Genomic DNA, 26,455 nt, shown 5'->3' on the forward strand with positions numbered 1-26,455 from the left:
TTTTTAATCATTTTGAATTATACATTTTATGAGTGGCAATGGTGCACACGCCCAGAACTGTTCTGACCTCACATGTGCCATGATTTAAGACACTTATATTACTTAAATTAGTGAGTTGCAATACAGAACTCTAATTTAAATGATGAAAAATTATTGTTTTACCCTCAAGCAAACAGTCGTGTTCATCTTGAATCTTTTCCAGGTAGGCAAAATGGAGAATAACAAAACAAAGCATTCCTACAGATAATGTGAAACATGACTAAAAAGGGTTTTGATGGCTTTTAATACAAATACGACATGTAGTTAATAAGTTTTAAGTGATGCCTCAGAATATATATTTAATACCCTAAGGTATTCTAATAAAAGTGGAGTGGAATTGAACTGTCTATGCTGCCAGGTACTTTGTAATAGTTTCTTAAGACAAGACAATAGTTTAATTGTATGTCTTCTCTCTTAAAAAAAAAAAAAAGCAGATATACACAATGTGAAGATTAAGGAGCTAATTTACCTATTCTTATTACAGTATTTACATTTCAATTGTAATTCCACAGAGTTACATGCCCCATGGAGTTAAGACTAGAATGAGGACAGAATAATGAAGTGGTGAATCAAAGGGGTTTGTATTGAGTACAGTGTAGAAGTACAGTATATTGTAAAAGCAGTTCTTTGCGTTGACACCAGTCCAGCTTAGTGGAAGGTCAACTTTTTAACTAAGTCATAGTTTTGATGAAGTTTCCTTACCATGAAAGAATACAACTATGACCCTCTCCATCTATCTGGCAAGTTTGCTGTAAAAAAGCTGTTTCCAGATGGTCTGCTTGAACTTGAAAATGCTCTGTCTGAAAACTCAAAAATTCATTGCTCATCCTTAATTTATTTCATTTTTGTATTAAATTGCAAATTTACCTCTTTTTTTTTTTGTCCTGTTTTTTTCTCGTGTTTGTGGAAATTGACATTTTCCATGAAATTTCTGTGTAAAATTGTGACCAATTTTAACTAGCTAGCACTGTCTGCCTGAGTTTAAAAAAAGAAACAAAAAGTTTGTATTTTGCTTGCTCATATCCTTTGTTTCTTCAAATTTCACAAATGTCAGGTATATATATGTAGCATTAAATGGTAGAAACGAAACAAGAAAAGAAAAGCTGTGTCTTTGCAAGAAATCATCTTAATTATAAGCAGTTATGCTTATATTCCAACATTAGCATGTTTAAAACCTCCCTTTATTATATACAGTGTGGGAATGAACTTCCAGTGGCACTCATTATATCCAAATCTATTCAATAGAAGCTTATAGATAAGCTGTTTCATGACTGTTAATTAATTAATGATGTGTATGTGAGGGGGTAGAGTGTTCAAGCAACATTAGACCATGGGAACATGAACTTGATGGAAGCTTGGTTTGCAGGTCAGCCCTGAGGTGCACTCAGGGAATCCCTCCTTGCTTTGTGCCTTGACCCAGGGCCTCTGAAGCCACCACAGTTCTGCTCCTGCAAAATGGATGAGTGTGTTTGTCATTTTCAGTGACAGGAAGAAGTGTCAGTTTAGTTCTGTTTGATGGAGTCTTAAGTTCTGTAGAGATATAAAAGTGTATTGGCTTCGTGTTATGCCTTTCATTTTATCCAGAGACAAGGGAAATGTGATGAGAATGACATGTAGAAGATGATGATAAATAGACTTGTGCTAGACTTTTCTATCAAGATGATCTTAGCAGAGTTAGTAAGAAATGCATTTAAGTTATTCAGCACTTTTCTGCACTACCAGCCAGCATTGCCGAAATACTGAACTTCAGGGTGAAGTACTGCTCTATCTGGGGTAAAAAAGAAAGAAAGAAACAAAACCCCCTAACAACTGGGAAGTGTTTGAGGAGGGTGAGTAAATGCAGAGATAGCATATGGATCAAAATAGCTTACGAATTGTGACTCTGGCGGCTGTGACATTAAGTGCCTTTACGAAATAAGGACAGATTTATCCCATTCTGATGCATGGTAAATGTCCTTAGCTCCTACAAAGTCCTTCTACATATAAACAGATTAAGCTTCGTGCTGGACAGATTTTGTTGTTTTATATTTGATGTTGACCACCAGAGGGAGCCAGCGTTGTCACATATCTGCAATAACTGTCAAGTATGGGTAATGCTAAAGGTGAACATTAAGCTATAAGTATCATCACATTTGTGCAAAGACTTTCAGTTTTTAAGACACTCATAACAATGTATGCAGTTTGCAGAATTTTTCTGTTCATTAGCTAAAAAGAAGAATACTTTTTTTCTATGATTTTAATCAATTTAATCACAAATACGAAAACAAATCATATTTGCGTATGATGCTATTTTGGTGGTGTTTTCTAGACATGACCTCGAATTTTAACTCTTAAGAGTGTTTACAAAGGGTGTAGGCATGTTATGTTACTTATTACATTGTAGATATTGCCTGTGTATTTATTGCAGCCTGCGTCCAAGGTGTGGAAATCAGACCATATAACTGGTGTATGTGCATAAGAGCAAGTACATAGGAGTTGGCCACATTTAGTGTAGATCTAGAAGGATGTGTCCGACAAGGAATGTTTTATCAGCATGAGTTGTAGCATTTTAAAGGTGTGTGTAGATGATTTTAGTATCCATTGTCTTCCACTGTCAAGTGACTTTGTTGCCAGCAATTCAGTCATTCAGTCGTCTTCAAATTAAAGATTCAGAGACTCTCCCAGCACCCTTAAATATTTTTCCTACACATAATGCTGTCTTTTTTTATGATTTATCTTTAAGGATTGAAATGAATGTTGTCTTCTGCACTGAGCAGCTGGATTTTTCTCTTTTCCAGCAACAGAGCTGTAGAATACTGAGCTTTGAATTAGTTCCATTTCTATCTTTGGAAAATTTGCTGTATCGGTCCAGAACTGAAACTTATTGGGAGCAGTTGAGGTGGGGAGAGAATATTTTAAATACATCTATGGAAGGAGACATTATGTCTCTTTTTGTTCATTTTTAATGGAAGGTTATTTGTAGCTGGCTGTGGGGTCTAGAGTACTCAAATAAGTGCTGGGGAGAGTGATAGGTAGATAGATCATCCAGTCAAAATGTTGTGATAGATCGCAAAGGCTTGTGATGCATTTATTTATTAAACATGGCCATGCAATTTATCATATGCCCATCATCTGTCTCTGTATTCCTCATATTTCAAGTCAGCTCTGTGGGTACGGTTCTTACATGCTCATTCTTTGCATTTAAGCCCTCCTTACAATTCCATCAGGGTATAAAGTGCCTCAGCGTGGAAGTTGTGCTCAGTGTGTATATATAAGACAGCAGTTCTGTCTCCCTAACTTGGCTTCTTGTCGCTACCGTAACTCTCAATATATATTTAGTTCATGCAGTAGGCACCATTTAACTTTCCGTACTAAAATACATGTTATTTTAGAAGACAGAATGTAACTTATTCCATCCCTCCCAAATTACAGCCATGTTGTTTTCTAATGTCACTGCAAAACTATGAACTCCCCCCTCAAGGGCAGTGAGTCGAACTTGCTGTCACTGTTTACACACTTCGTCAGGTATCTCATTTGTAGTATGCAGATAAGCTTCTGTATAGCACCTGTAACAGCCTGAGAAATCCACTGCATAAGAAGTTGACAGAGGAAAAAGGGACACAAGTAATTTCTTGTTCATGCAGAAGAGCTTATAGCTAATGAGCTTCACTGAGTTTTGCTGAGATGGAGAAGGGAAAGGGTGGCCTTGTACTTTTCTGTGCATGAAGCTGCTTGATGATATGTTTATTGCATGTTCTTCTGTAATGGTCTAACTGCAGGTGGTGAACGGCTGTTAAAAGGATCCAGCCCAGGAGCAAGAGCTATGTCAGAACCAGATGATATAGTGACGAGGCATAACTGTTAAGTCATTTGTATCCCTTGAACGTGCTCTGAACATCAGAGGCTTAATTTTCTGTTCAGTTCCAATAAGCAAATTCTAAATTAGGGTCACTACACTTCTTTCATTTTTCTCGTGATTGGAGAAAGCTCTGAAAAAGGAGATGTGGTCCTTTGTAAAGGTAACAGCATATGTTCTATTCCCTTACATATTCACTCAGCTTGCTGGGTGAAATAACATTGGAAATAATATGAGAGACTTTGCTGACTTTGAGCAGAAGTTGGCCCTAGTGTAATTCCTTTGAATATAACAAAATATTTTCTGAATACTCTAAGCAAGGGACTGGACACCAGTGAATCAACTTGTCTTTCTAATCTCATTTCCTCATATAGTTCTTTGATTGCTTAGTTGTCTACTTCATAATGTTTGGAGTAAAACTTAGCTTCCCATTTCCCACTCTGACTAAATATAAAGCCGTTTCTCTTCTAACTCCCGTGAAGCCCAATTCTGCCATCCAAGTGGTCTGTGGATAAACTGTGTTTATTCTACATGAAACCAAATTCCGTTTTCCTCTTTCTTAGTCAGAATAAGAGATTAACTTTGTGAGGCTCACCTTTAATAACTGGGTGAGATCTTAAACGTACTCTGTGGGATTTCTAGAAACTGCCACAGCCATACCCGTAGATAAACTTCCATTTTATCACTAACAGGCTGGACTAAACGTCTGTGTCCAGCCAAGTGCTTGCACGTGGTGCGACTACGTGTGTCTCCAAACTTCTGTCCCTGGTATACACTGGAAGTTAGGCTTCGTTTACACATTATAGACCAAACCAAACAGGGTGGTAGATGTTTGAAATGGCATGGAAATTTGTAGTACAAGATCCTACTGATTCAAGTGTAGTCGTGACACAGAGCTGTAGAAAGGAAATGGTTGAAAATCTAGTGTTCTTTATACCAGGTGGATGATAATACTCATACCAAACTGCTCGTCCAACCTCAGAGATGCTCATACTCAGCTTTTCCTATTATCACTTCTAAGCCTGTAAACACTCACTAAGATGACTGCCTTCTTTCTTCTAAGAAATTGAGAATTCTGGCCATGCACATTCACTTCTGGGTTTTAGGGCCTGAGGGAGCAAAAGGCTGAGAGCAGAGACAGAGCCTCTTTTGTCAGCTCCTTTTGTGGATTCCATAATTGGTTCCTGGCATGGATAAAAGAATTACTTTCCAACCTACTGTACCATAAGCAAAGGTGGGGTGTAATGGAGGACAAAGACCTAAACCAAAAGAAGACAGAGGAAAGAATGAGAAAGGAGCACTGTAGCTGGCAAATATTTATTATAAGACTATTGTGGTTAAAAGATGAAAGTAAAACTGCTAGAAATATATGGTGACCTATCATAAGCAGTGGAAGGGGAATATTTAATATTTTTCATTCAGGCGTGTTATGAAAGTTGTTATTGATACCTAATTTTTAGTAAGTTTTTCCTCAATTTTTTCACTTGATAAGAAGTTGAAAAGAATTTTTTTTTCACTTTGTAAAAGCTTTGAAGTTAATGAAGTGCTATTTCCAACATATTTTTTCTCAACTGAGAGAAAAGTGAAGCAATTTCTATTTATAAACCATTCCTATACACGAAAGACTTTGATATAAGAGTTCTTATAATTCTTAATCTGTACAAATTATAAAGAATTATATAAGAAATGTAAGAAAAGTAAGAAAAGATGAAGTACTGGCAAAATTTTAGAACACCTGGTAAGAATTCTCTGCAGTTAACTGTTGACTGTAACAAAAGGAGCAGTTTGGAAGCTAAATAGACTTTTCAGCTTGACTATGTGTGGAGACGGCCTAATAGTGACCAGCTGAGTGCCCTGGAAGGGCCAGCCCATATCGCTTCCTGTTGTTACTGAGAGCAGAAACTGAATATTTGGGAACTATGGAAAGAATGCATTAGTATCTTAGTTTTGTTCTGAAACCCTTTTGGATACTGACAGTCTCTCAGACATGTTCAGTCAATGATCAGGATTGGCATAATTCTCTTTTACCCGGTAAAGCTTAGTCTGCTTTCCTTCCAAAGAAAGGAATTTTGTTTGTTTGTTTGTTTTGTTTTGTTGGGGTTTTTTTTCCCAAAAGAAATCGTATTTCAGTTAAATACAATGCATATAGATACTTTCATGATCAGATATGGTTTAAAAATGTATTTTTTACTTTTAAAACAACCCCATTCTGCTTGCTTTCAGAAACAGAGAATACTGTGCTGATTAACTGACCAGTCTGTTAAAGAAACTTTGAGGTTTAAGTGTCCGAGTTTTCCAGATGAAAACATTTGGTCAAAAGGAAGAAAAAAAACCCCATGCATATACTGTAATTTGCTTGTTTGCTCCACTCCCCTGTGGACATGCCCAGCTTCCTTTGTACCTGGCAGCTTTCCTGTTCTGTATTCATCAAGCTAATCGATGTGATTCAGATGTTCCTCAAATAAAATCATTTGTCTTCAGTGTACTCCTACAAAGGACACAGATTGTACTAAAAAGGCCTTTCTACACTTTCAGGGTACACAAAATACATGTCACTGTTCATAATACAAGGCTTTGGCAATGGACTGGTTGAAGTTTTTTACACAAAAAATCCTTGCACAAGGCAACTCCTTGCGGTTTTCCATGGAGTTAAATTGGTGCCTGTGAGAAAATTAGCAGACTAAACGCACAGAAGTCTTTAAACATACATGCTGTTATGTGAAGAGTAATAACAAAGCACCAACTCGATTCTGCACTGGTGTGATAGGGGACACTCTACGGTGAGAGGGTCATGATGAGCAATCAGGAGAGTGAACATAATGTTTGAGCATTACAGTATAAACCAGACTACAAACTGGTGCAGTAACCAGTCACACGTGTGTAAAATTTCCCAAGCACAATCCTTGTGTAGGGTTTTTTGGGATTAAAAACAAAATCTTAAGAGACATGTTTTTAAAGGAAGAAATGGATGGAGTGAATGTTTCCTTTTCTTTTTCTTTTTCTTCTTCTTCTTCTCCTCCTCCTCCAGACCCCATCAAGTTCTTCATTGAGCAGTTCCTGTGGAATTCTGTTTTAATTACTCAGTTCTCTAGGCATTCAAAAAACACCAACTCTGAATCAGAGTTTTGCTGTATTTGTAGCCTCTGTCCTTCATTAGATGAATAATAGATAGCTACTCTTCTCTGGTAATTTATAAAAGTCCTTCTACTTCTTGATGAAACTCTGGGAATTGAATTTTAGCAGAATTTATCCTTCCTGAGTAATTCAGAAAAAATTGCCAGTTTTTAGGATTTAAAAGTTACTGAAGGGTTTCATAGACAAACTCAGAAATGTGATGTACTCAATTTTATTTTTGTGGGAGCTGAGGCTAAAAATTAAAAACAATTCAAATTTTCACATACGAAAAACAACCTTTTATGCCGATCATATTCAGAATTAAACCCATTAACTCAGTTGAAAAATTTTCCAAACTAGCTTGCCTGTTTTGTGGGTGTGCTCATAGTGAACCATCATATTCTAGAAATGGCCTTGCTCCAGGAAGGCACTTAAGCATACTTAATCGGGTACCCCATTATACACTATGCACATTATTATTGAACGAACTGTGTAAATGAAAGTCTTAAAATGCTTCACATGAATAAAAATGCAGACACATTTTCCCTGTGGGGATTCTTCCCATGCAGGAGATACCTGCAGCTTTGCATTTTAATCAGGAAGTGGTCTGATCCAGCTCCCATTGAAGTCAGTGGCAAAACCCACCTGACAAAATGGAAGCAGGATCCAATACTAACAGAGTAAAATATGAAAGGGGAAAATTTATTTGAAGTCAGCACTCAGATGAAGACCCATTTCCAAAGAAGAGCTTTTCTTCCATGAGGGTACTGATGACAGAAGTGCCAGAGAAGGTATTGCCATTAACATTTTGTTGTACACAAATTGTTACAAACCATAACATCCACTTACAAAACTTACTTGTTTGCATCTCTTCCTGCTGGTGTTCCAAGTTAATAGAGTAAAAGAGCCCAAAAGCAAAGCACATTTGATGAGATAGTTTACTTCAGAAGAGGGCTGTGAAGGAATGGGCCAAATTCAGCTCTGACTTAAGTATTCTCATCTCTGCTTAAGTCTGAAATGACTTGATCAAGTCCATGTGCTATCAAAGGGTGTATGACATGCAGACATGACTGCATAACAGTAGAGCTGTTCTGTGAGCACTGTGTTCTCCACCTGTCCTATATTCCCTCCTAACTAAGCTCTTGGTGTATGTCTGAAAAAGATAACCTCGTGGCTAGAGCATGAATTGGAGTTCATGGTACTCAGTACTTGATTCCTACCCCCACAGTGATTTCTTGGCTGTTTGTGTTACTGGAAAAAAACAGCTGTCCCCTGCTGTCCTTCCATATAAACAGTGGCCCCTATGGGCCTTTATGCAGCAGTCCCAGGCAGCATGTTTCGTGGTGAGTGTCCTGGTCTTGCTGCCCTTGATTTGAGCACTGCCCAGAAGGACATCTGATCAGCAGGGCAGCCATGAAGTGTCCATTGAGAATGGCACAATACCGCTGTGAAAGGTCTTATGCAGGATCTTCAGGGAGACACTTCATATACTCTGGTCTTCAGTTCTGTTACCTACAAGGGAAGTCAAGCGTGAATACCTAGTAAAATGTGAAATACCTGAACTCAGAGAAGAAGAATGCTTTTACAGGATAAAATATTCCTCCAAATATAATTGCCAAAGTAAATCACCACCCAAAGCATATTGACAGGCCTCTTGGAGTTTGAACTTTAGAGAGGAAGCTGGTGTTCCGTTGATTGGATGGTCCAAGAGGAAAAGAGTCTGGTAATGTGCATCTAAGGAGGTAAGAGTGAGCTTTGTGTCTTTATAGCACAGATATGCATGGAAAGATTTTCATATCTAAATTTGGAGCTAGCTACTGGAATGGTATTTAAGTTATTGGTGGTTTGGCTGAAGCATGTTTTGACCAGTTAAATGGGGTTATATTGTGCTGTCCTAATTGTAAGTTAGACAGGTGGTTTGTGCATGAAACGTTTAATTTTCTCAGGGCTCTGTCTGACTTCAGATGATGCTGTAGGTGTTGTTCTGAACAAAGATAGAAGATGATGTAAGGGAACGTGACAGATGCACTGATGGTGGTACTGAAGGGAAGCATCACAGTTCTGAATGGACTGAGGTGCTGTGAGAAGGAGAAAAACTCAACAAGGTGATGAAATCCCACTTAGTTAACCTCCAGTCCAGTCCGAAGTTCACTCTTAGCTGTTGCTATTAGGCAAAACAAGTGTTTGTTGCCATTACTGACTGCGTAATAAATCTGTATTGTTAGGAAGGCAGTACAGGTATTCTCATTCATGCGGTGTTTCTCAATAGAAGTACTTACATGCACAAGACAAGTATACTTTGTCCCCAGAATTAGAAAGGAGCTGTTCAATTTTTTTTTACATATATGCGTGTAGTTCCTGATGGCCTCAGTAATGGATAGTCAGTTACAGATAAATCTTATTCTCTTCCACAGTTCTCAAATTTAAGTCACTTTTCATCAGAAATAAATGCACAGTTGTGAGTGGAATGGTATCTCTCTAATACAGAATGAGTTCCTAAATCCCACAAGTGTGTGTGTATGCATGTTTGGTTTCGAGGTTATTTTTTGTCTTTTACTTTGCTGAGCTTGCTAGCAGCTAGTATCTGGGAAAGGAAAATGCAGTTACAATGCTAAAGTGTTTAATGGTTCTTTTCCCTGGACGATGCTGGAAATAGGAAACTGTAGTACAGGTTTTATGAAATCATTAACAGTAAAGACAAACAGCAAAGAAAGGAATGAATCGAAGAGAAAGCACAGGGGGAACGGTGGAGAAGTTTGAAAATAAATGTTGAGCAAATGGCCTTTTCTTCTGTGGTCCTAAAAATCACCTAATTAAGCATTGTTTTACAGCATAGATGCACTAATCATTTCTGGTTTTAATCATTATACCGCAGACACTTTTCAGACAATTTTACAGTCTGTACTCAGAGGTGGCTCATGAAAATCACCTTCACAGTCCATTTGTTTAGATTCTGCAGCATACTTGAGTTGAAGCCAACCACCTCTGCAAAGGATGCAGATTGCCAAAATCTATCACTTATGACTAATAATTGCTAGCAAAATGTGGAGAGTGGTTTATTTCTTCACCAGACTTATTGTATCAGACAGTTTCTGGTGTTAGATGTAGATTTTCCTTTCCCACAAAAGCCTCCAAAGAGCACCGGTATTGATCACAGCATGTTACTGGTGTTACACATGATGATTTATGAAGTGTAAGTGTGAAGCTATCTATTATATACTCTTAAATATATTTCCGTGTTATCCTGCTCCTTTAACCTAGGCTGTCTGCCTGTTCATAGTCTTTCGAGCTGCACAGATGAGGCACACTGCCTCATATAAGTGAAGAAACAAAGAGAGCCGAGAAGGCATCCTGTATGTAGTTCTGGCTTGCTCTGGGAACTCTTAGAAAAGTGTCCCCATCATGCTTTATGGTGCATAATAGGAAGTGGAAAACTCACACTACCGACTCATTTTCCTCCAAGCAAAGTGTTCTTAAGTTAATCAAAAGAAAAACCTATCTCCTTGCACACTTGGTCTTGTTCGTGTTAAAGAGCATTTTGCTCTTTGTGTCGCATTTGAGGAGGATTGGAATCCATTGTGTCTGATCTTGTAGAAGAAGGTAGAGCAGTTGGTGGCTAATGGTGTGGAGTCATCAAAGCTTTCAGATAAGGTCTTTGTAAAACCAAGGAACTAGTGAAAAGTGAGTTTCAAGAGTGCCAACAAGGGAAAGATAAAAATCGCTGTAGCAATTGAAGCAGCATTATAGGACAAATCAGCTTTATAGAGGTCAGAGAGATTTCTGCAGTCATTGAAGAATGGATTGTGGGAAAAAAAATAGGGATAATGAAGTCCTGTATGTTAATTTCCAATTTAAAAATCTCTTTTGCATTATTTTGGACGTTTTTTTTCCTCTCGTTTCATGTGTGGCAGATTGTAAAACTAAAGGTCTAAAATGGGAGAAGGTAGCAGCCATTTTCTTGAGTTGGTAGTTTCTTGTTGCAGAGTTTTTGCAGAAAGAAGAACCACATTTAAAGAACCTGTTGGCAAAGAAAACATATATGGCACATAAGGCTAGGAAGGAGACTGAAAATACCTCATTATGTGAGAACTGCTAGTCACATGCGTGACTGCATGAGTCAGCAACGTGCCCTCATGGTGATGAAGCACTAACCACATACTGAATTGCACTAGCAAGAACACAGCCAGCAGATCAAGGGAAATGATTACTCCCTTCTACTTGGCTGCTGTGAAGCCACATCTGTGCTCATTGTCCAAATGTGGGTTCAAGTTTTGAATTCTCTCAGACAAGATACTTATATACCAGAGGCAGCAGCCTTGCCCAGGGAGTGATTTTTGACTTTCCACAGTGTCTATGGTGTTTCTGTTCTTGGAGATTTTAGGAACTCAGCTGCTCAAGGTCCTGAACCGCCTAAGCTGCATGTAAACCTTGTTTTGAGGGGGATGCTCAACTAAGTGACTTTCAGAGGGTTATTTCAAGTGAAATTTTTCTGGAATTCCATGAGCTGAATGAATTGAGGAAGCACTAAGCTGCCCTACATCCTCATTTTGGAGGACTGGAGTAGCAAAGCATCCTCACCATTGCCTTCCTTGGGCATGTCTTCAGCTGCTGCAGGGCAGTTACAGGAATTGAGAGGAATGTATCAGAGCTCAGTCTGTTGCCACACTTCCCTAATTCTATTGTCAATGGATAACAGTGCTCATTATTTAAATAATTGTTATTTAAATTTCAAAAGTGAAAGTAGGCATGTAGACTCAAGTATACCAAAAAACATGTTGAATTAGAGCAATCAAAATTGCCATAAATTCATAGAAGGCAGCTCATTCTGTCTCATTCTTTAACTGAACCTATGCTTCACATACAAGTTTTTGATTGATGAGCAAAATGAGTAAAATGTAAATAGTACACAATGTACCTGCGTGAAAACTCTTACACTGCTCCTGCATTGCTTTTTTTTATAATCTCTGTTAATCATTGCCATAATTCCCTTTTTTTTCCACCATGCTTCTTCCAAGTATGGGAAAAAATGCACACTTTTCTTGAACGCTAATCTTTACTTTGTACTGCCAGTGCAAAGAACTAGAGCAATTCTTTCTCTTGCTAAAAGTTTTAAGTACTGTCAGTAAAATAATTATGTTGCAATTTGGGCATCATTATAAGAATTATTATTCTTCAACACGATGAAGTTTGTAATATTTTTAACAATTTTATTGTAATAGACCATTTGAACTACAGCAGAGCAATTTCAGTACATGAAAAAAGTTTTTTGTCAGTGGAACAAGTGGTGAAAGGAATTGGAAAATAATTGCCACCCTCTTAGAGAACATGAACTTGGAGGAATTATAGGAACTTTGCATCTCTAGAATCAGTACGAAGTTCCAGTTGTTCACATCAGCTACTGCCTCTTGAGAAGTGCCTTCAGATGTACTCTTTCTATCACTGTTGAACAGTAGTAACAGTAAACAGCAAGCAGTGTCATAAAAGCAGGAGAGAGGTCACAGCTCTTGGTTTACATTTGCACTTTGGCAAGAGAAGTCATATGTCATGTACACAGTGGATTCTGAGGGAGGGACGGTTTGGTCATCACACTGATATGGACTTGGCTTCTGGTTTTATACATCTGGGTGAGACACACATCCTTTGAACACTTAAGTCTGATCTCAGTCTCATTTGAATTTCATGGTGGTTATTTTCATATCAGTAATCAAAGTGATGATTTTACCCATGATTGTCCTCATGTATTGAATTCAATCTTCATTTCTGTAAGTGTGTATTGGCATTTATACCAGATGTTTATCTATCTCTCCATCATTGGCACTCTGTATGAGTAATATGTACATATATACAACATCAAGCTGCACAAGTGCAGATATGGCTCTTCTAAACTCAAAGCTCAGTGTTCTAATTACTTACAGCCTACTGAGATTAAAGCAACGAAATCTCTTTTGTGTTAAACAAGAAGCTCGCATTCTTTACTGATGAGCTACTCTCCCTTTTGCTTCCTGATGATCAGGGGCAACATTCCTTCAAACAGCTTCCCCAAGAAAGCAGTTGTCGGTTGTGGTTGACCTAATTGTGCAGTGGCAGGCCTGGTGCTGGGGAGCAGGGCAATGCTGAGGCAGGGCTCTCTGGGCATTGCAGCATCTCCTCCTGGTGCACAGAAGAGGTATAGGGGAGTGCGAGGCATGGAGGGACACTGACTTAAACTGTGGGTGAGTTATCACACTAATTTTGGTAGAGTTTGAGACCATAACTCACCTGAAGCCAGGAGCTGAACTCTCCATGAACCTTGTGGGACCTTCCCAGCTCAGTGTACCCATAGTTCTGAGTGGCTAACGTCTAACCGATAGAAGAGCTTGGCATTGTAGCTCCTTCAAAAATGCAGACAGTCTTCTGGGGTGCAGCACTGTTTCAGTATTACGTTGTCTGTGGCAGTCATTATTTGTGTGCCAGGTCATGGAGTAAATGCTCGGTTTTCTGTGTCTTAGCCTGGTTGTTTTGTATTTGCATAAGGTCTTAAAAATCAGACACCAAACTGAAATGATCTTAGCGTCATGACAGAGAAGAGAGCATCAAACAGTAAATTTTTTATTCGTTTGGCTGCAGAATTGCCTCAGTTGGCTGCCATTACTGTGATCACACAGTGCTCAGTGTGTGGTGTTTTTCTGCATGCACACTCCCTCTGAGAAGAAAATACACAAAAATTGTAGCCTGCTACTGCTTATTACCTGGTTAACTGCGTAAGACTAGAAAGTTGTAAAAGCTACTTTCTGATTCCCAGAATCAAGACCACTCAGTAAGTTGAGGTGGACTTCTTTGTGTTGTGTGTTTTACCCGGAAACTACTGTGTCCTCGTGTGGCGTGGACATCTTCAGTTTGGACTGGTGAAGATTTGTTCAAGTGTGTAAAAGGAAGAACAGGTTCTTACCTCAACCATCCCAAGGATAGCTCCACTTCATAACAGCTGAAACATGACGTAGAACTTCAGCAGTCAATATTCACGAGTGTGCCTTCACGTTAAGATAAGCAGTGGTGGTAATCAAAACATTTTACCTCATCCAGCAACTCCGTTGACATATGTTAATTATGTTAGAATTAATTGATCTTCTCTGTGAAGATAAAAGATAAGGGAACTGCTTTGGTTTTGCATAGGAATTTAATAATTGAATTGAAAAACATCTTTCTATATTCATGTAGTTCAGATGGAAGTTGTTTAATAAGAAGGTCCTTAGACTGAACTGGATGATTCAGCTGCTGAGACCCAAACATAACTGATAGGAATCAATTCACATGTGTGGACATTGGCAATAAGAGAATCAGTGTGTGTGGGAAGGAGTCGGGATGTAGAAGTCCTGCAGCAGTGCACCTAGCTGGATAAAACCTCTGAGAAAAGGATTTTGCAGTATGTGAGTGAGGCTTTGTGACCAAAGATCTATCATTCCAAACAGAAAGATGCCAGAAATAGTTGCAGGCAGGGAAAAAGAGGAGCAGGAAATGAGAGACAGCTCAGGAGGAAAAGCCTGCCACCCTGGTATCAGGAACTGGAAGCAGATACTTAGTCATAAATTGTCGTGCCAGCTACATGGTGAAGATCATGTATGGCATCTTGTTTGCAACAGGTGTGGCCAGTGTTACATTGAGGTCTCTTTGCATCAAAATATACTGCATTGTGCATTGCTTCAAAACTTTACATCTGCTTCCATGCTTTACCTTCCACTTGTGATTTCTTTGCTATATCAGACTTTACTTTGTTCTGTTTTTAACCTATTTTTGCTTTTACTAATGCTTTGGTAGTAGGTTGCTGGGGTTTTCTTCTTGTTTGATTAATTGAAAGCCAAGCAGGCCATACACTCTTACCTGTACATTTACTGTATATTTTTGTGGATGTTTATTGCTGGATATATAATATCAAGTTATTCTTATTTCTCCTTGATACTGATTTCCTGATTGTAGTTCTGTCATGAGCATACTATAATCCATCAATGTCACATAATTCATTCTTATAATTGATATTTTTACATGGAACAATCTCTTGGATTAAATCTGGAACCTGGAGTTAATGTTACAGAAAATAAGGTCAAAGAAATCAAGTAACATTACTTCCAAAGTCACAATAGAGTCTTTGGATCATCTCCCATCATTAATATTGATGCTTGACAGCACTTACAACTTTAATCATGATTTGTAACCCTATGAATTTTATTGCTTCTGCTGTCAGAAATCAATTTCAGTACTTAATGGCATCTTGTAACCTCAGTCAAGGAGAATGTTGGTTTGATTTTTATTTTAGTTTTACTCAAAGCTTCACTAAGTTACACCCATAGAAGATTATTTTTGTAACACTTCTTTTTAAACAAAGTTGTGTTCAGTTCTCTGACTTAAAAAAATAGTTTTCTGTATACAGTATAGTACTGAATTATTTCTGTGATTGTTATTGATGTGTAGTTTTATATATGCTTCAAAAACTTGTAGATTTATGACTTTACAAATAGTGAAGTGTATGTTTAATCTTAATCACACTTGTAGATATGGGACTCTTCATGTAATTAACATCTACCGCAAGTGTCTGCAGGATCAGACCATAACCAATTGTTTAACCTTCCTTTTGCTTATGGAGGTTGAAGAAGAAAGTGGGGCACACTTTTAATTACCAATTAAACATTCAGATTAGTCTTTATTGATTCCTTATGATCAAAAGTAATGTGTTTGGATTTGCTCCTGTCTTCAGTCACTCTCTGAAATTACTGATGTTATTGGCTGTTTCCCCTTAATAGCATGATTGCAGAGTGGAGTCCAGTTGTACATTACCTAAGGAAAATAACATAATTGTATTTCTCACGAAAAAATACCAACAAAGCAGAAAACAAAAAGTTTAAATGATGTGGTGCAAGAACACACACACACACAAACAGCAACAACAACCCACAAGTATCTCAAAGGTAACAAACTAAATCTGAACATGGAAAACCATACAGTATCTAATCATCTTTCATCACGTGCAACTTTTAATACAATTAAGCGTGCAAAGGGCATATCCCTTGATCTCCTTTACAGATTAATAAAAGTTAGGAAAGGTTGTGCTTTGAGTTGTCTTGTTTCTAACTCTACTTGATTTTTTATGCTTTGCTAAGAGATGATTGTTGCTCTCCCACTTAACACATAGGAAATTGAAAGGTGGTAAAATGAAGTGACCCATCCAGAAGGCCAAGTGTAGATCTATTTTACCAATTTGGTGTCTTACCTGGGAAATGCTGCTTATTTTTCCTCTGTGTAGTGTTATGGGAGATAATTGGGCAACATTTAAAAGGGGTACTGAGACTATGTCATCACAAATGATAACAGGAATCATTTCTTGCACCACGTCATTTAAACTTTGGTTTATTGTTGAAGTCAGATTTTACTCTTTGTTTTGTTGTTTATTTTTCACTCATACACATGCATACCATCTCACTTAAATTTACCTTCCTACTTCATTGGAAGGAGTTGAGAGCTCACTTTTCTCTAATTCCTCAAATTGCTGTCCCTGTAGAGTTGTTTCTTTAGAAAAGTAAGGAAGATGCTAAGAACATTATCAAGCCCATGCTCCACAGGACATGCACAGCAAACCACCTTTAAAAAAGCAAAGAGAGATGAAAGTTTTGTCATGTTACAAGTCATCTCTGTAATTCGTAGGTTACTCTAAAAGTAATGCCTGCTATTTATTTCCTTGGAATCTAAAACAGATATGAAGAGAACATTAACACTGTTTGGTAGTGAACATTCTCTGCTACAAAACTTCATTTTTCAACATAGTCACCATCACTAGCTCTGAATTTTTGTCAACGATGAACAAGATTCTGCATGTTGCTCTCATAAATGTCTGTACCAGTGGAGGTGACCTGTTGTCACCACTGCCAAAACACAACACCCACTGCCTCAGTGTGCTCACATCCACTGTATGGTCTCCAGAAACATTCAGCAAAAGTAGATGAATGTTAGTGGGTGACACTTGTTCCATTCAGAGGAATTCAGTGCCACACCTTCACATGCATTTCCATGTCGAGTGCCTTTGTGTCAGACTACCCCTCTGCTGCCGTCTGTCACACAGCAACAAAATGGAATGGAATATTGGTGGGAAGGTTCAACCTCTGTTGCCATACCACCACCATCTGCTTCTGACATCATGAGGCAACATAATAAAATAGGCTTTATTTTCAGAGCAGCCTTTGGATACACAGATATTGAACTCTGTTATTTTCTACTGTTTCTAATGAATTTAATATATTAATTTTCTACTTACAAAGCAATAGGTCTCTGTGTATTTCCTACTGACTTTCAACTAACTTTACTTGCTGTATTTCATTTAGAGAGCCTGCTGCCTGCACATGATAATTTTTGTGTAGTGGATGATACAGTTATGGAGCTATCAGAGGTAGAAGAAACAGCATCAGAAAGCAGCTGCTTTGCATCTGAGGACACCACAGAAGACTCGGGTGTAGTGAGCTCCCCATCTGACATTGTGTCACTGGATTCACAAAATGACAGTATGAAGTTGAGAGACATCAAGCTGGTCAATGGCTACATGGACTCAGACACAATCTATGGGGCAGAGACTTGCTCTGTAAAGAATACGTACTGCGATAACATGGGATACGCAAGTACTCCACAGAGGTAAGAATTCATTTCAAGCCAACTCTTGGAAAATATTTTGCATGTCCTTCTTGCAGGGAGGCAAGAAGAAAGCCAGCTGCTTCTACTTTCTTCTTCTCTTTCATAAACCAGTACCAATGCCAGGTGACTCCTCCCATGGAAGAAGCTCACTGCCAAATCCCCTCCAGTGACATACTTGTACCAACAGGCAGAGGTCACTTTTCTGTTTGAACTTGCAGTTAAGTTTCTTGCTAAAGACTGCTGCCCTCCAGAGTTAATTTCTCCAAAAAGTTTGAAGTAACTTTGTTATAACTTGGTTTCTTTTGTAGTTCTGATGGTATGTTAAGTACTTAAAATGATATTTTCTATTGATCTAGAAAAATATCTTACAGTTCATAAATGGGAAAATTCAAGCCGTTGGAAGTCAGGTAGAAAAGGATCATATTCAGAGAAATCTGGGGGTTTATTTGTGGGTGTGTGCATGTAGATGCATATGTATGTTCACCTACTGCTAGCTTCCACTGGTGTTGTACCTTGGTGTTTTTTTACACTTCCTTTTTTTTTTTTTTTTTTTTTTTTTTTAATAAACAAACATTGTACTGCAGTTTTTGCAAGAAAATACGAGAACCTGGAATTTAACTAGAAGCTGCCCTCAATCAGCAGTGACTCTGACACTGTTTGTTTGCCAAAACTCACATAGTTGGTGGCAGGGCCACAGTGGGAACCCAAAATTTATAGGACTTTGCAAATACAAACTGGCCAAATAGGAAGGAAGCTGTTCCTCCAGCAAGGAGGGTGGCCTGGTAATACTGACAGGGATCCACTCTGTGTGATGCTGCCGAGTCATGGGACAGGGGCCAGAAATTCCTCTGAATTCTCAGTTGACACAAAGTCTGTGCTTTCTGGTCTGTCTCCATTCAGCTACTAATCTGTAGCCCCTTCATAAGAGCATGTATCATGACCTAGTTATTTCCTTCCACACATTTCTGAGGGAGAACTTCATCCTGGATCATGCAGTGGATGATGAATTAGGCATAAATTAGGCCAATGGCAGTATTTAACCTATTGGAATGATTTCAGGGCTTTTTTCTCATCAATATCAAGGGGAGCAGGGTCAAGTCTCATTTAGATACTTGTTCAGAAAGATATATTTTTCTTCTCGTTTTTCCTTCTGCAGTGTTTTAGGTCCTGATATAGTATGCCTTTGGAGGATTAAATAAAATAGTATAGTAGCTACAGTTAACATTCCAGACATGATCCAAAAAAGTGACCCATTAATTTCAGTAGTAAGATAACTAAGCAGTTCCAGTTTTCCTTAAAGTCAGGGAACTAAAGGGTTGGGAAAACACGTGTACATTTAGGGAAAAAAAAAATAGAAACATTGCCATAATACTGAGTGAAGACATCAAGGCTAAGCACTGTAAGAAAATCCTAATCAACATGAAATACTTCGGACATTTTCTAGATTTTGGATTTGCCTTTGCTACACAAATGAACTAAATTTTTGATTCTAAATAGTTGGAAAGAGTACTTAAAGAAGAGGCAACAGGACGAGGTGACAAAAAAAAAAAGCATTATCAGTAGAATTTGCGAAAGCCACTGGTCTGGGGAACCATTTCATTGTCTGGTCAGCAGAGCTACCATTTGCCAGGCAGAAGGATTGGAAGCTGGAAAGACACAGGGCTGTGAGAGTACAGCTCATCACAGTCAGGGAGGTCATTTTCCCCTCTGCCAGCACCTGGGAGTCCGGTTCTGTACTACTGCATCCTGCCCCGAGAAAGGATGGCAAACTGCAGGGGGTCTGTAGGAGAGCCACAGGGGTGGCAGGGTATGAGGGGGAGAGGACACATTGGTTTCTCATTTAATAAAAGAGGACTGTGAGAAGAATCTGGATGCAGAGGCTTCCTGGGGTACACAGTGGCAGGAACAAGTCACTAGCTGCTGTAAAGGAAATAAAAAAGGAATATTAGGAGGAAATTCTTCAAAATAGGAGTGGTTAAGCAGTGGAGCAGGTTACACTGAGACGTCAAGAAATCTCTGTGTCTGGAGGTTTTCAGAACTCAGCTAGACAAAGCCCTGGAAAGACTCAGCTGATTTTGAAAATATCCGTGCTTGAAGCAGCAGGTTGGACTAGGCTCCCAAGCTAAACTTAGGTGGTTTTAGTACTGTAAATATTCTGTATTTATCTGATATGTCTGTGATTAAAAAGGAGAGGAAATAGGAGACAGTTTTGTTGTTTAAGAAGAGGGTTGTTTGAATTGTGGGTTATTTTTGTCTCTTGAACAGCAAAATTATTTCAAGTCAACTCTAGTATAGAGCCAAAATCCAACATTTATGATGGATTTTAGTCTCATGGCAGCAGCCATGGAGGCTGCCACAGAAAACATACTAATAGTAAAATCTTTAAATCTTTTGTTTTCTGAATGTGCCAGCAATGTTTGAAAGTAACGCCAGTTCCTCTCCTAACCTATTTTTGTAGAAAAACCAGCTTTGAAAATTGTGCTCTTCTAAATCCTTTTGAGGTTAACTTGCTAAGTTTTTAGAAGCCACTTCCTTAATGTTGAGGAGAGGAAAAATTGACTCTTTTTTTTTTTTAAGCTATTCATATTAATTTCTCGTTTTAGTGGAATTTGAATCAGTTCAGAGTACAGTATTGAGTACACTCAAATTTGGAGAACATCAATTTCAGCTACTGTTGTCAGAGCAGCCACCACCCCGATGATAAAATCTACTGGGAGCTCTGAGATTGTGTAGTTCTTGTGATGAATGAGCTTCTTTGAGGACCAGAGCAGCCTTCGAAATTCCCAGACAAGTCAAAGTGCAATTTAAATGAAAAATCAATACCAAGCTCTACAGAGTCTCAAATGTGTTTCAAAAACTACAGAACTCGAAGGAAAATTTTACGTGGAGTTTCACAATTCCTTTTTGTCTTTTTCCAGTCCATGCACCAAGGTCTAACTCATTTCTAAAAGGAAGATATGAAAAAAATTCATTTAGAGAACATGTCAGTACTGTAAAGAAATAGTAGTTAGCGAAAGTGAAATTGAGTCCTCCTTGAGTCTCAGCTCCTCCAAAGCCAGGAATTGTAGCACATTTGGCCCAGGCTTGAGGGGGAAAATGGTTAATAAAAATAATGGAAATATTTAGCTTTAAATTGTAAAGCTAGCTAAAACTGGGGCTTTTTACCCTGTGAAATAACTATAATTCTATGTACTAAAATCATTCCGTACTGTGTGTGTAATAAAAACTATCCTTAAAGTGGAAGTAGATTATATTTAGAGTATGAACAGGCTATAAGGAAGGACCAAGAGGTCTTGAGCTTGTGCACCCTGACAACCTTCAGTGAAGAGCACGGTCAAGCCCACAGTTCTTCGGTAGGTTTGTTCTGAGGTCTTAGCCCACGCTCCAGATTATGAAGAGTATTTTGTCATGTTGCTTACTTTGGTTAATTGCGTATGTATTTTTAAATTTATTTTTCTTGGAGCTTGTGGAATAATTCACTGCATGGCATGGGTGGTGTCAGTGCAGCTGCAATGTCTGATAGCTTTAGAATATCACAGCAGGGTCTGCACTTCATCTGCTGCTGGGGTCAGGGAAAGCATGGAGCGTTGGAGGATACAGTCTTCAACATGCAGTAGGTTTGGCTGCACGTAGCAGCATAACAGTATGGCCAGGGTAGTAAGTCATATACAAACTCCATACATACAGAAATGACAATTGCAATGTACTGTGAATCTTGTTCCCAAGGAAGAGAGACAAGTTTCTGAAAGAAAGCACCCATAGTTCAGGGCTGTCCAGTCCTCCGTGGTCTTGTTTTCCAGAATGTAAGAACCACGTGCATGCTCACCCTTCTTTCTTCTGTTTTGGGATTCTTGTTTAAGCAATCTTAATGCAAATACACAGAAGAGTTACCATGTAGAGTACCAAATGACTCTACCCCTAGTTCTGCCTGTAGCCTATTAGACCATCTTTGTCTCTGCTTCTGATTCGTAACTGGGTAACATTCTGCATATAGTTATGATATCTCACAATATGTTTATACAGTGCCTGGTAGAACAGAATCCTGATCTCAGCTGGAGGTGACTTAGGATAACCCCTATAAATAATTGACTACATGCGATATTGGCTGTGAATGTTTTAGTAACTGCTGACTCCCAGCACAGTACAACGTAGTTCTCTTTCTTCATATCCTCCCTTACAGTTGATTTGTGTTATGTATCTGTTCACCAAATTTTAATATATAGTGTTAAATGAGTAACAAGAAAACCACAAAGAAGCTGAAATGTTGCTTATGTAGCAGTAAGCACATCTCATGATCTCACAGTGTTGCAACTCTGTCCTCCCATACCCCCTCCTTTCCCATCCCTTGTATGGTGTCATCACGCAAGCTCCTTGGGGCAGGGATCAGTCAATTTTATATGCCTGTAAAGCATAGTGCACACCTACTGTCTCGAGCTTTATAAATAATTACACATTAAAAATTATTTTAAAATAATGTTATTAGGGATGCTAAGTCACATGCTCAAAGTTAGCTAACATTAATATTAAGACTGTGTAACCACAGTTTCCCCCCTTATAACCTTAATTCCTCCCCCTATTTTGTGCAGTATGATAAAGTCTCTGGTTAAATGATCATACTCATTTTGTTTTCTTTCTAAGTTTCAGAGCTCAATTAATGAAGCAGGTATACCAGTTTGCTCTCAGTTCACATTCTCTTCTAGAGCCAGGACTATTTAATTTCCTCTTGCTCTTTCTATCTTACTCATCACACTGGTATCCATGTGCCATGCAGACTTTAATTAATTTCTCTTCCCAGTACTCATGTGAGATGAAGAGGAGGCACTGTAGCATTATTTTACTGTAGAAAAAGAAAGGTAATTCACAGGGTCAAGGCAGACCAGTGACTATTTAGACCACACAGGACCCAGGACCTGTTTATGTTACAGGAGTGAACATTCAAACAGCATTTCACGTATCAGAATGCACCTCTCCATTTCCTCCAGACTCTGTTCTTCAAAGGCATTTAAGCATTTTGGCAGAAATAAAATAACAGAGTGCTCACAGGCATGATGCATGTTGCTGCCTTTGGACTGCCACCTATCAAAGATACAAGGTGTAGGTAACTGAAATGAGAGTTAAGGGGCTTTTAGAGTGGGTTGTCCTACTAGCCTTTAAAATGCAGTATATCTTATTAAAGTTTAGGAAGGTTTCAGTGGGATTTTTTTAAGTGTATTAAAATCTAAAGGGAACGTGCTGGTTTTAAAGCTAAATAAATGCATCATCATAGATGGTGACTTGTCAGGGACAATAAGGTACAACATTCTCCAAAGGCCTAAAAGGGATTTTCCCCTCCCTTGAGTTCCTCCTGCGTCAGTAGCCATGAAGGAGGATTATTTTTTCACGTACAGCTAATTGAGGGCATAGGGTGGGGGTGGGGGAACCCTGCAGAGATCAGTTCATGCTCTGGATTTGGAGAGGGAGAATCCCGTTTCCTCCCTTTCTCTTGGGAGAATTTGTTACCTTTGGCTCTGGTTGTGGTAGTTGAGCTGTGGGGAGGAGAGGGAAAACTGTTCCCTTTGTTACCAACCTGAGAAATATTTGGCTGTTTGCTACAAAATTCTTTGGGTTTTGATGAGTTAGATTAAAATAAACGCTTGAAAGGATAAGGGTGGGTGAACTTGTTCTGCTTAATTTTCAGCCCATTCAAATTCAAATGTTACAAGGTTTTGTGTTCCTCTTGGGAAGGACAGGGGGGAAAAAGAACTTGGTAGCTGGAGAGAATTTAATGATGAAGCAGGTCAGAGGAAGAGAAAGTATAATTGTGAGTGGCAGAAGGCAGTCAGAAGGGAGGGGAAAACTCTAATGAAAATAGCAGTATACATATATATAGACATTTGTTTGTACAAGTATACTCTATATAGTTACTTGTCACTCGTAGCAATCTTAGAGAAATACTGGAAAGCTTTATTTTGTCATTCCGCTGTAAGGGAATAGGTTTTATTTTAGCTGGGTAGACAGCTGAAATTTTACTTTTTTGAAAACAGAAATGTACTTCTAATGGGGAGGAAGGAAGAGAAAGGGTTAAAGCGACAGAGAGAGCTTCATGGGTGAAAAATTACTTAATTAAGCCCCAGATATCTGACAGATTTGCAAGCCTCTTCTCCTTACATACTTCTGCTAATTTCCTTCCTTATCTCTGGCTTTCCCTTTCCTCTTGTTCCAGAAAACTCTTTAGATTTAGATATTCTCATACACTTTTTTGCTGGCAGGTGTTCATGGAGGAAAGGTACTAATGATATTATGGTTAAGTAATAGATACTCAGTCATTGTAGAGCAGGAGTCCAGATTAGCCTTTCTGTTAAACTCGTTGACCGGAAAAATTGCTGTATACTTTAGAGCTGTGTGATGCATTGGATGGTAGGAAGCAGCTTGGGTTGCTAAAGGTGCAGTGAAGGTCTTTGCTCTCTCATATTTTTGTGTGTAAACCAAGAGAAATTATTTAACCTCACTGTGCCATCATTTAACCTGCAGAATTGCTGTGCCCAGGTGACGATGCTGTATTAAGATTTAAGTCAGGCTAGTTCACTTCCTTGACTATTTCTGGCAATCCTGTCTGCCTGCGGGCTTTCCCATTGAGAAACTGTTGCCAGAGGCCGGTGCAAGGAGGGGGAGCAGGGGCATGCTTCCAGCTGTATAGCAACTGCAAGCTGCTGCCTCTGCAGCCTATGGGAGGACCCTGAAATGTATGAGACATATGTCTGGGGCTCTGGAAGCTTAAGTCATCGTGGTATGTAACATGCTTAGAGATTTCTAGCATTAAGGGACTCGAAAACACAAAATAATACTATAAATAAGCAGAAATCTTTTCATTTGCTTTCTGTTTCTGACCAGTAATGCTGTTGGAGGACTGCAAAAGGACCATAAACCTAGATGCTGCAGAAAAATTGTTTTCCTTCTCCTCTGTGCTTGCCAGTTCCTATTTTAATCAGGTGTTTTTTATATCTGAGGGGCACTACTGGACCTTTGTATTCTAGGATTGGAAACCAGATTAATCTAATTTCTGGTTATTTTTATTCAGCACAGATATAAATACTGCCTAAAGACCATTGCAGTCTTGCAGAGCTAAAAGCAGAACACAAACTAAAAATTTGGAACAGAAATGATACTTGCACCTTGCTCTCAAAAAGTATGTGCAGTCTTCATTTAACTGGCTGTTGAAGAAGATAAAAAACAAGCTTATATGGCATTCAACAGAACATGAACATCTGTGTGTTTTTTTCCTTTCCTTAGTTCCTGACACTTTCAGAAATCTTGCATGAAAGACAACTGAAGGCTTCGTTATATAGGCAGTTCTAAGAGGGATGTGCTTTTTACTATATTAACTGTCTAGTGTGGGCATTTTAACAGGCTTTGGTCATACAAAGCTAAACTTCGTGCTCATGTTCACATGAGGTAGCAGAAAAAAAGAATTTCATTGGTCTGGTCATAGCTTCAATGATCAGAGTTCAGTCCTTATACTAACTACTCTTCTTTCCTTGAAAGGAAATAGGGAAAAGCTTATCTAGCTTAAAAAATACAGAAAACAGAAAAATAATCCCTTAGATTTTATATACTCTTGATTACTCTGGAAAATAGTTTCCTCCACCTTTGAAGAGTACTTTGCTGCATCAATAACAGAAGCGAGTAAATAAGCATTTTGAAATTACTTGATGTCGTTTCTGGCCTGGTTGAATAGCAAGTCATATTAAAAAAGGGTGCTTTCTGCAACTTAAAATCATTCAAGATCAGCCTTTTCTGTAACACCAACTATGGTAGACCACAGGTGGAAATATTTTTCTCCCCAGCATTTACGTAAAAGGAGAATATTTTTAATCTATTTTGAAGAGGAAAAAATTGGATATATGCACCAAGGTTAAATTAAACCTCTAGTATCAGACTTGGAGGACACTTAGAGCAGAGAAGGTAGCCCAGATGCTTCAAAGCCCAGTCCAGGGTCACCAGAATACTAATCCTCCACATTGGTCAGTTCCTGTTGGCTGTTGAGAATGTGTATGAGGAGCTCAAGGCGCTCGTGAACCTGGCCACTCCTTCCCCCTGTGTGCTACTGCACTGCAAGCCTTTCTGGATTTGGCTGTTATTTGCAGTGGCTCTGTCTGCCCTCCTGAGCTGGTGATTTAGAGGAACTATGGTCTCAAGGTTTTTGATCTAATAAAGGTAGTGCAAAATGGGTGAGACTCAGAAAGCATTCAGTGAACTTGAGAAATATCTGCTGCCATTTCACTTGCCTGCTTCTTCTCCAGCAGGTCATGAGTCTCTGTCAATTCATGTTGTGTCTGTCAGCCCCACACAGATGTCTTCAGTGCCCTGCATTATTTCAAATGGTACTGAGTGCCCCAATTGGACAACTGAATCTTTTCCTCTGTCTCTTCTCTGTAAATAGCTCTGCATTGTATTTTCTCAGTTATGTTGGAAGCTGTGATCTGCCCGTGGTCCCTCGGGGAAGGCTTTCCAGAATTCTTGAGAGATGCCCAAAGAAGCCTTGGTCAGTTGTACTATTTGCAAAGCTCCATTTGAGAACAAAAGTGTAGAGCAAAATGACAGCTTCTGTCATTGCAAATCTGTTGTAAATTAACTGTTTGCTGTTTCTTTTTAATGCATTTCAAGCAAGATTTATCAAGGATTTTATTCTCTTTTTCTTAGAATGTAAACTTTCTCATAAATATCTGTCTCTCATTGCACTAATTTGACAAAATGCTGCAGTAAGTTTCATTTTGTCTCCAACTGTGCGAATGACTGCCGAGGAGTAATTATGTATTGTAGCCTGAGCTCAGTGGAGCA

General features: G+C 38.7%; 1 protein-coding gene across 4 annotated transcripts in view; it reads left to right on the forward strand.

Annotated features, from left to right (window-relative positions):
* Positions 1 to 26,455, forward strand: part of COBL (cordon-bleu WH2 repeat protein) — a 146,783-nt gene that overhangs the window by 105,031 nt on the left and 15,297 nt on the right. For all 4 annotated transcript variants that reach the window (XM_065751711.1, XM_065751712.1, XM_065751713.1 and 1 more), the window contains one exon: positions 17,335 to 17,638. In XM_065751711.1, coding sequence (XP_065607783.1) covers positions 17,335 to 17,638 — 304 coding nt within the window. The remainder of the gene's footprint in view (positions 1 to 17,334; positions 17,639 to 26,455) is intronic.

This window comes from Cyrtonyx montezumae, unplaced genomic scaffold (genome assembly GCF_038088225.1).
Source record: "Cyrtonyx montezumae isolate F1298 unplaced genomic scaffold, pur_monq_1.0 scaffold_8, whole genome shotgun sequence".
NCBI lineage: Eukaryota > Metazoa > Chordata > Aves > Galliformes > Odontophoridae > Cyrtonyx > Cyrtonyx montezumae.